The 11,479-nt window shown below is 28.7% G+C and overlaps 1 protein-coding gene and 1 long non-coding RNA gene across 2 annotated transcripts; one reads left to right on the top strand and one right to left on the bottom strand.

Annotated features, from left to right (window-relative positions):
• Window positions 1-1,273: 1,273 nt before the first annotated feature.
• Window positions 1,274-5,702, bottom strand: LOC110634804 (probable rhamnogalacturonate lyase B). Its single transcript, XM_058142176.1, is given in 17 exon segments — window positions 1,274-1,744; window positions 1,833-1,959; window positions 2,142-2,258; window positions 2,341-2,500; window positions 2,574-2,648; window positions 2,651-2,714; window positions 3,369-3,459; window positions 3,555-3,661; window positions 3,743-3,898; window positions 3,985-4,155; window positions 4,240-4,375; window positions 4,482-4,601; window positions 4,682-4,801; window positions 4,880-4,930; window positions 5,031-5,152; window positions 5,264-5,339; window positions 5,495-5,702. Coding segments are annotated over 17 exon segments (2,022 nt in total). The 5' UTR covers window positions 5,578-5,702; the 3' UTR covers window positions 1,274-1,498.
• Window positions 5,703-8,797: 3,095 nt separating this feature from the next.
• On the top strand, window positions 8,798-10,196 carry LOC131177224 (uncharacterized). Its single transcript, XR_009146833.1, has 3 exons — window positions 8,798-9,007; window positions 9,270-9,759; window positions 9,877-10,196. It is a non-coding gene; the product is annotated as an uncharacterized LOC131177224 (long non-coding RNA).
• The last annotated feature ends 1,283 nt before the right edge of the window (window positions 10,197-11,479 follow it).

The following is an 11,479-nucleotide window of genomic DNA, read 5'->3' on the forward strand; positions in this document are numbered from 1 at the left end:
GCGGATCCTTAGTGTGTAGGTCTTGTGCCTAAGGATATAACTGCTTTCTATGTTCCTTCCTTGGACCTGCTGTATGAGCCTGTAGGCGGCATTGCCTGTTAGAACAACTTCTTATGATAGAATAAATTTAATAATCTTTAAATAAAAAATTTGCATCTAGATTCGTTAATCTATTATAAATACTTTAATTATTTTTGCACAAATCTCTATATAAATATTTTAAACTCATTCTCTATGAGGTCAAATTTATATTAAAATACATAAGTGTTTGTGTATTTTGATAGCGTTCGTAAAAGAAGACGTAAAGTAAAGTCGAAGGGAATTAGCATAAAAAAATTTATAATTTTAAATATTAATACAAAATTAATATAAAAAGAACTAAATTTTAGAAAGTAATTTATATAGCCTATTTCAGCTAATTTGATATTAAAACTTAATTATTATTATTATTGTTCATTTTGTTCAGCTACACTTCGTTGGCTTTGGGAGATTGAAAGCCTCTACCTAGACCCATTTTGGTTTGCCATATATATATATATATATATATATATATATATATATATATATATATATATATATATATATATATATATATATGCGCAAGTAAAATTGCCCACTCTATAGAGATTTGATGAACGGAATGTGAGAAATTAAATTCTTAAACTTAAACTTTTTACATTATAAAACAAATATTTATTTAGAAGGTTATTAACTACATGAAATATATAAAAATATAATTAAAAATGGGTAATTGAAACTTTTTACTGTCGATCATGAATTGCTTAGATTAATTAGTTGATTTGAATACAATGAAGTATTTCTTTTATTTTTTTTTAAAAATGAAATGACAACACTACTTTATAAAAATTAATTATTTTTAAAATTTGTTAAATAAAAAAATTTTGGTATTCTTGACTCATAATTCTAACGCCACTATCGATCAATTATTTAATTTCTGTAGCAGCTCAAATTCAATATCTATTCATTACAACCTCCCACGACACTTCCAACTACTAATTAACCAATCATTTAATTGCATTTTCACCCACACCAATGATGTTTTAAATACTTAATATAATTCAAACTCTATAATGCTGGGTATAATTCAGTGATCATTGTGTATATGTTGAAGAATTTGGAAGACTCAAGTTCGACTCCTCTCCTCTACATATGTAATAAAATAAATATATGCAGCAACTAACTCTTGGTGACTAGTATGATTTGTTATCAGATGTGCATTAATTCAAGAAACACAATCACGATACAAAAGAAATAGATTAAAAAAAAAATTTATATGATTCAACTGTAAAACTTATACACCTGTTATGCACATTGTTTTGGTATACACTTGTAAGCATCAAAGGGAAAATAATGGGTAAGAATAGTCTGCTTCTAAAATTATACCCTCCCATCTGGCTTCCTTAATTATACTCAAAGAGTAGTAAAGTAACAAGTATTTGTATGTGTGAGGTGCAAAAAGGAATCATTCTGAAACTAATTAAGTATTACTTTGTGAAGGGCCTTCAAAGCGAATGTAATCATACATGATTCCACAGAAAGGGCCTTGACTTCTTGATTGTGTTAGATAAATAGTGTTGTTTCTTTCCCTAAGTAGATAGCTTGGCACATTGATGCTGTATAACCAGTATAAACCATGAATTCCATGCCTTGCAATGGCATTGTCCCTGCCTATTAGCCTTGTTGAAAAGTGAGGTCGACGCTTACTTGGATCATTGAACCGAACCTTTCAAACACAATTAATATTTCATTAGCCCATTGAAATTATTCAAAATTACATTGTAGTAACTGAACTTGGCACAAATTTAATACACCTGTAGTTCTGCTGCAGAAGCTGATGCCAAGGCCACTTGGAGCGCGTAGCTTCCGGTTCGATTCACATTTTCCAGGTCATATTTAATCTGCCATGTAGTTGCTTGAAATGTGTTGTTTCCTGTCTTCCTGTTCAACAGAGCGATTTTTGTTGGATCCAACTCAGAAAATCTGTACTATCTGTAGTACTCGACAACTGAATCTAAGCAGTTTTACAGGGAAAAAAAAAAATATCGGAGTTGTTTTCAAAACTGTTAAGTCTCGAATTTGAGTTTTAATAAGTAAAAAAAAAAAATGAAATTAATATATACCTAGGAACCTGGGCGAAGAACCAATCTTGACTATAATTGCTAATACCAATAGTGTAGATGAGATCTTGGGTAGGATACATATCAGTGTATCTTTCCCATAGTCCATACTGCCTAAACCTGACAATTGGAAATAATTAATCCAAAGAACTGCTGTTAATGAAGTAAAATTTTAACGAAAATGATGATGAGAGAAAATTACTTGTCTGTTGGGTGATTTGCGTATAATTTATTTTCTAGTGTTGGATATGTGTCTGGCACAAAGAACTCAGCAGCAGTTCTGTCAGGGATGCCTATTTCCCAAAGGGTTGGACCATTTCTTGGTGGCTCATACACAAGGACACCTAATTCCATTTCATATCCTGTATTTCAAGATGTGAATGAAGTTAATTAACCAGACTAGAAAGGGCTGCTGGTTACAAGCATTTTAATTACCTGATTGGACACTGATATTAACATCAAATTTCCAATCCCCAATGATTCCAGGAACCCAAGCATATAAATTATATTCCCAGCGCGAACATTTTCAATTAAGAAATATCCCTCCTTGTTAGCTCGAGTCCAGAATTGATAGCCCTGAAGAGAAATAACAAAAAATAGTACATAATTCTAAATTAATTACTATTATTACTTCCATCTAATAAGATTAGAAAGTGATTTACTTTCAATTTAATGAAAGTGCTGATTTTATTTTATCTACTCAGCCAACCTTCATTGTTAGTAACCCTTCCCTTTAGATAGCTAGCTATGGTTAAAGAGCTAAAACATTAAATTCTTACACCTCTTTCATATCGTGTAGGATTAGGAGGTGAATTTCAACACGAAGTAGGCATTAATATTATTAAATTTTTAAATTTAATGGACCACTAGGTTGGTTATATATATATCTAGAGTCAAAATGTTTATTTTTAATGAATATAATTCAAATATAAAGAGATAAATTAGATTATATTTGATTAATTATATTAAAATATTTTTTAAGTAGTTTAATTGGTTATGTTATCTATTAATTAGTTAATTATTACTCAATTTATTAATTTTTTTTTCAAAATTAAAAAACTTTAACTAAATGACTTTTTTTTTGAAAATTTTTTATGTGAAATTAAATAAACTATATTGTATATGTATTGAAATAAAAGAAAAAATATTAAAATATTATTCTATAGAAAGAAATACCTAAATTAACAAAATAAACTATTGAGTTTTAGGTAAAATAATAATAATAATAACCTGAGAATCTCTTTGCCATGAGCCCACGTCTCCTGGTGCAGCCAAACCCACATGGGCGGAGCCAGCCCACATCAACCTTTTATTATTGTACCTAAAAAATATCATTAAATTTTATTATTATATATACATATGCTTAATTTAAATAAAATTAAATTAATATTCAAAGATGACATAATATGCCATTACCGGTCATGTATTAATAATTGACCAGAAACGGAACCTCGTTGACGTGAAGAAGGAAAATCCTCCGACTGAGGAAAATCATATGGCCAACTTTCGACTTCTATCAACATCTAATATTCATCAACAAAATGTTTCTTATTAAACATTAAATTTAATTTTTTTAAAAAAATAAAGAAAAAAAATATTTATACCTGTTCTTTAGCGTCTTCCCAAAGTAACATGGGATCCTCATCTGTTGAAATGGAGTTCAGGAAGGCATACACAGGGCCAAATACTTTTTTCCATGGCTTCCCATTTCTGTATTGCGTATTCAAGTCCTTACCAGTGTAATGGGTACTCGTAAACATCTACATATAATTCCACTTGTGAAAACTCCAAGAATTGTAAATGGAGATATAAAATATATACTTGCATTTTGAGAGGATGTTCTTACATTGAGAACGGTAGGGCCTACATGTGAGGTGAGATCTTGCTTGATAGGCCCACCTGCTCGGAACTCATCACTGGGTGTGATCATCCAAAATCCCACTGGTGGGTCCTGTGATATCCACCCATGAACCCTGTTATCTTTATTCTCGCATGAATATTGGTACTTATCATCCACCTGTGTCCAACAATTATAATTATAAAAATTTAATAGTGTAATTTTGATATTACTTAACAAATAGAGAAAATTGCAAATTGGTACCTCTCCTTTGAGTTTGGGGTTAGCTGGGTCGGTTAAGAGAACAGCTTCTGGGTAGGCAAGACGCTGTCCCCTGCGGCAGTCTTTAGGTGCTGGCATGATCCTATGCTTATCATCTGATACTGCCATCAACTGAAACCTGACCATTCACTACAACCTATTAGTCTTATAAATCAACTCATTCAGAATTTTAATTTTAACATTCAATTCTTGGCGATATGATTAAATTTAGCAACGATAATTACTTGTCACTTCGAAGTTTGCAAACAATCCTAATTTGGTCCATGTCAAAATCAGGCCATCCTTCTAAGCGTTCTAATATAGTATACATGTAGATCCCTGAACTCCCGCGTCTCAATATATACCTGAGCAAAGTCATCAAAATTAATTACTATATATGAGGCTATCTATTATTTATATATACTTGTGTAAATTAGAAATTTACCTCTTGTCTACATTTAGAGGGGCTGTGTAGTTACCAATGGAAGCATTCCAGGTTCTAGTGAATGAAACTTCCACTTGGTTTTCATCTTCCATTATAACTCTAAAGTTTGTTCCTTTTAACCTGCATAATGTTAGTCACCCAGTTTATAAATAACGAAACAAATTCTACAAATTCTTGAAGCAAATTCAATTTATTTACCTATCATATGCTACACGAGTTCCAGGCTTGTTCCAGACAACATCCCAATACCTAAATTCAGTTTGATATATAATTATTTTTCAGGTAAATTAACCAAATCATGACAGGATTTCATGTTAATTTTTGATTAGCATGAAAAATGTAAACATACCCTCGATTACTTTCACCATTGTGAATTTCAAGCACGTTACCGATTTCATTATACTGTATTTCGGTTATATCACCTTTTGGATTCGACAAGGTAACTTGGACAAGGCCATTATCAATCACCATCTGAAAAGAATTAGAATCGAAGCCTTTTTAATTAGAATATTATAATTGTATTCCTATGGTATTTGTAATTAAAGTTTGTATCATATTCCAAAATATTAAACAAGTAATTACTCTGTGTCTGTGATGATTCTTCCAATATAGCCGAACCCCAGGTGACGAGCAGTACTCGTTTGGCAAAATCTCCCTGCTGTGTCAATGAATTGAAAATGTTATCTTATCATAGAATATGAAACTAAAGCCCAAATTTCAATATGAAACTAAAACCCAAATTTCTTCATCAGATTATAATACAAGTTAAAATCACAAGAAAAAGCAGAATATAAAAAAAAAGAGTAAACATACCCAGAAGAAGCAGCAGTAACGGAGAAGAAGAAGATGAACCAAACAACCATTGTCAGCCACCTAGCAAGAGAAAGCTTCTCCATTTTGATGAATATAAGAACACTCCTTGCCTGCCAATATATATGCGTATATATGTCAAAGACTCGGAGAAATTTAGATATGAACCTGATGAATCCAATTTAAAAACATGCAGATAAGAACTCAAGAATGCTGATTCCCACCTTTCAATAGTACCTATATATATAGTTTCAGTACTGTAATGTTGAATCTTTTATAGCAAATTAAATGGGTGATTAATAGAGTCCGTTTGTAGCAGATTTTGACATTGCTGATCCTACCCATGAATTGAAAATGAAATTTTTATAGTTTCTTGGGTTCTGGATGTTAAATCTAGAGGTTGGTACTTGCTACATATTTGTAGGTGCGGTTCCTAAATCTAGATAGTGGTATATGCTCTGCCTTAGGTGCAATTGTTATTATGATAGAAAAGAGTGAAAACTATCTTGTGTTTGTGAAACAAGTTTAGGCTCTTCTGCTTGCATTGTTTGTTTATGGTTTTTTGTTTCTCCAAAACTAAAAACTGTTTATTGTTTTGGTTTTTAAATTTTAGAAAACTAATTATTGATTTTCTTTCTTTAAAAAAAATTCATAAAATTTTCGTGAGAAAAAAAAATCAAATCATTGTACATCAAACAATAAATTACCCATAATTATAGTCATCAAAATCAAGCATCATTATATTTTAATATTGATAATTATATATATTAATTTTGTAATGTCTTTAAAGAGTTTTGGAATCACATAAATTTAACAGTTTTTAAATTAAATATTGAGAAATAAAGTTTCAAGAAAAAGTTAAAAATTAAGAAGTGCAATAAAAAAGATAAAATCTATACATCTCTTTGAGAAATGGAAAATGATAAAAAAAAAAGTTAAATTAAATTGATCTATGGTTTGTCATATTGATTAAATAGGAAATAAGCTCAATGATATTCATCTATTTTATCTTTTTTTTTTTGCTTTAAAATATTAAAAATAATAATTTTGAAATTATTTTTGACAATTTATAAATCTATCCAAAAATTTAATTTGTACACGAATTTACTTTAAAATCCAATTCACTAATGTAAATGTTATATTTATCACTCATAATTCTAATTTGTAGAGATATTTTCTTAATTTGATTAAAATAAATATTTTTTAATAAAATTGAAAATTATTTTTTAATAAATTAGATTTTTTGTTATACTGTTATTCTTGTTATTCTTAAAATTAGTTAGATTTTTAAATTGAGTTGAATTTTAAATTATATTAGAATGAAAGTGACTAATGCTATAAATAAGAGTATTTGTGTAAAAATTAATATGCATTTAGGTCATTGTAAAAAGAGGTTTCAGTCTAAGGTAGAGGAGGGACATAGAATTCAATGAGAAAGAATTTTAAGCCAAAGTGGAGATTGCTATATTTATAACTTATAATCTTAGTACGATTTGGGAAAACATTCTTTTTAATTTGAGTAAAAAAAATATTTATTAATAGAATGAAAAATTATTTCCTTAATACGTAAGTTTTATATTATAATATTATTCTTAAATTTATGTATAATGTAATTAACATAATAATCTAATAAATACATTAATATATTTACTATAAAGAGTTTTATTTGTATGATAAAATATTTTTATAAAAAAAAAATATTTTTATATAAACTCAACTCAATTTAACTCAACTAATCCTTTATTCTAAAAATTTGGGGTCGGCTATATGGATTCTCTTTTTTCACACTAAACGATTTTGGGTTAAGTCTTCGAAAATATGTAATGCTTCTAATTCATGTTGTACTACTCTCATCCAAATCAGTTTAGGTCTACCCCTACTTTTCTTTCTATCCTCTAATCTAATGTGCTCTACTTGTCTAACAGAGTCTCTATATGTCTACGCTTCACATTACCAAACTACCTCAATTTCCCTTCTCTCAATTTATCCTCAATTGATACCATTTCTGTCTTTTCTGTAATACTCTTATTACAAACTTTATCTAATCTAGTATGACTACTAATCTACCTTAACATTCTCATATCCACAACTCTTATATTAGACACATACGACTCTTTTAGTGCTCAACACTCACCACCATATAACATGATTGATCGTATTTTATACATGAAAGTTAAATTAATTTTGATAGAAATTGATTTGTAATTTGAAATGAACGAATTATCTAGTTCGTCTTCCGAGCCGACAAAAGTTAAATTGGATCTTTTCTAAGATTTTCAGTCCCAATCTTGTTTTTCCTTCAAAAATAAGATCATAAATAATTTGGTTACTGAGACCCCTTAGTTTAAAGATAATTAAGGATAAACTTAAAGTTAATTAAAATTTAAGAATGATTATTTTATTATTGTTGCGTTATTATTTTAATTAATTATTTATTTGATTATTTTATGTTATAAAAATGTAGGAAATAGCCCAGAAAATTATCTAGAGGCTTCTGTAGAGGCTTAGGGTATTTTTGAGTTAAATTTTACACGTTAAGACTCTGTTTGTTTTAAAAAAAATAATATATATATATAAAATATTTTTTATGAAAATATTTTTTGTTAAATTAATAGTGTGTATTTATATTATATATGTATAAATATTTTTATATTTTTATAAAATTATTAATGTTTAAAAATAAAAATAATTTTCTTTTTTAAAAAGAGAAAGTTAATTTTTTTAAAAATGATTTAATTTTTTTTTACAATAAAAACATTTTTCATTGACTCAACTTTCTAAGTACTCAAAATGTTAATAAATGCAGAATATATTTTATGTGAAATAAATAAAGTCTAAAATTAAAATTTTTTTTTTAGTGTTTTAAAGAGCATACTCACTTATATTAGTTTGATGCAATTAAAATAAATAATTTTAAAATGCTTTACTAGTAAAATTAAGAGTTCAAATGGTAGAGTCGTTATTGTTGAAATGATTTTACCTCAATACCACGGAGCGCAAGCATGGAAACCTAAATGGGTTGGTTACATATGAGAAAGCCCACTTGATTAATCCACAATTGAGACAATTATAGGCTTCTAGTTCTAGATATGAGCTCTGAGCTGGGTTGGACATGGCCCAGGAATATTTGAAATTGCAGGGGAGAAGCCAACCTGAGAAACCGAAAACTCATGCCTTCTCTCTCCTGAAAACATTGTGCGAATCCAAAGTTAAGAATCTAAAACCAGTCCTTTGCAAGATATTAAAAGGCAATACTTAAGATGACAAGTATATTTTTCTTGATTTATTTTCTTCAAAAAACTCAACAAAACCTGATCACGTAGATCCTGCTAAATTTTTAGCTTCTTTAATATTACTAATTTAGATCGTCTTCAAGCTGAATAATCTTGCATTTGATATTTCTTTTGGTTATAATTTTGTATTCTTTCTTTGCAGCAAATTTTTATTCGTAGATCTATTTTCTGGGGGTCAAATGGCGATTCCTTCTGAACAATCCACAACAATCTGCACCAACTGGTATGTCATCATTATCTTTATATGCATATATATATATATATATGTATATATATATATATATATATATATATATATATATATATATATATATATATGTATATATATTCAGTCATGTGTTGATCTTAGTGATTGGATTATAAGAGCTTTATTTGGATTCCAAGAAAATGGGTTGGTCATGCTTCTAAGAATAACTTTTGTTGTATAGAAGCATATTTCTTGTTTTCTTTTCGGAGTAATAGCTAATAATTTATTGTGTCAACAGTGATAAAACAATCCCAGTCACAAATATCAATTTGCATGTTGCACATTGCACCCGAAACTTAAAAAGATGCAAGTTTTGTGGAGAAATGATTCCTATAAGGCACTCTGAGAGACACTACTCAAGCATACAGCTTCCGGTAATGTTCCGTAGGAGGGATTAACTAATGTACCTTGAGAATTAAATAGGAATTCTGATTAAATTAATGCTGGCAGGTGGCCTGTAAATTATGCAGTGAGACAGTAGAGCGGACAAATTTGGCTCTGCGCAAATGTGAAAGCTGTCCGCTGAGAATTGTTAGCTGCGAATATTGCAATTTCCGGTTGCCTGCAGTAGATCTCTTTGAACACCAGGCAGGAATTGTGAACTTCTCTACTGCATTTGTCAATTTTCAATCTGTTTAATTACCATCCTGCACCAATTTTTAAGCACTTCTCTTTCAGGAAATTTGTCGGAATCAAAGGCAAAGTTGTCATCGTTGCCGCGGCGGGAGGTATGTCATTGGTCATGAAATAGCAAGCATTAGCACATTAAATCCTGCAAGTCATTTGCAAAATGAAATCTTCCAATTTAATAACATATTAAAGGGTGTTGTATGTGCAATGTGAAGGGACATGCGAGCACAAGGGGCTCAAAGAAGATGGTCGGCGAGTTCTTGGACGCCGAGGCAATTTCTTATAACAGTTGCTATAACAGGAGCCGCTATTTTTCTGAACTCGGTTTTCTTCCAAAGAAAGGATGATAAAGGACAATCGATACAGTGCATTTGAGAAGATTATCGTCCTTTCTTTACTGTGAAGGAATTGTAAACAATTGTCCCTTATCATCAACCCTCATCTCATCTATAAATCTGAATGCATCTATCCTCGCAATTGTAAACATGGTATGATAAAATCTGTATTGTAAACTATTTGTTTTTTCAAAATCAAGTAATTTAGCTCTGTTAAGTTATTATTAATTTAGTAAAAATATCAAAATGTACTTATCTTTATTTTTACAATTTTATTTTATTAACAATTTATTCCCTATATTTTTAAAATATGAATTTCATTAAATTAAAAAAATATTAAATTTAAATTATTAGAATATGAATTAATTACTTTAAGATCCTTAAAAATTTTAGTTAATTACAAAATCATCCATATATTTTATAAATGAATCCTTAAAGATTATAATTATTTATAAATAAGCTCTTATAATTCTATTTATGTCATTATTATTTTAATAATATATAAATAATTATATATATATATATATATTTATCAATTTATAATATTTTCATATATTATATTATATTGTTATATAAAAAAAATATGAATATGGACAAATTGTTGTTAAAATAAAAATTCAAGGACTAAATTGTTGTGAGATTGGAATTAGAGTTAAAAATATTTTGATATTTTTACTAAATTTAATGGGGAATTAATTGTGATTCTAATAGTAATAACTAACTTGTAGGTTTATTAAAATGTTAAGAACTGAATTGTTTAGTTTTAAAATTACATAGACTAGTTTATAGGTATAACCAAATCTTAAGGGACTAAATTGTTAATAAGATAAAATCTCAATTACTAAATTATTTTTAGATTAAAAATAAAGTTAAGAGCATTTTGGTTATTTTCACTAGAATTAACGGTAACTTAATTAAAATTTTAATGATAGAGATTAAGTTGTAGGTTTTGTCAAATTTTATGAACTAAAGTGCTTTATTTTGAAAATATATAGATTAAATTATAGATTTTATCAAAACTCAGAAATTAAATTGTAATTTACCTAAAAAATTACATCTAAATACCAACTCCATTTTCCCATTTTCTTGGAATCATTTTTTTAAAACGGGCCTTGTTTAATTTCCATTGGTTCTTGGGTATGTGCCTTCATGTTTCTGTCACAGAGAGCAGATTAAATATAGTGTTCAATCACCAATAATTTCGGCTTCAATTCCGACTCCAGTTGCGCAAGGTCAACTCCACAAGAAGTATATATATATATATCAAATAATGAATCATTAGAGATTTATATATTTAGATTCAAATGGCTCTGTTTGTTGCAATCATTAATGTGTTCTGAGCAACTTCAGGTGCACATATGTTGATTAATTATAGAAAATTAAAGAAGGCGAGCAGCACCTTAGCATATTAATTTAGAGCGGACAGAATTCCATTGGAGCAAGCCTAGTTATTGAACTCGATCGAGTTAGCTATTAATATATA

Source organism: Hevea brasiliensis, unplaced genomic scaffold (assembly GCF_030052815.1).
Source record: "Hevea brasiliensis isolate MT/VB/25A 57/8 unplaced genomic scaffold, ASM3005281v1 Scaf365, whole genome shotgun sequence".
NCBI classification, from domain to species: Eukaryota; Viridiplantae; Streptophyta; class Magnoliopsida; order Malpighiales; family Euphorbiaceae; genus Hevea; species Hevea brasiliensis.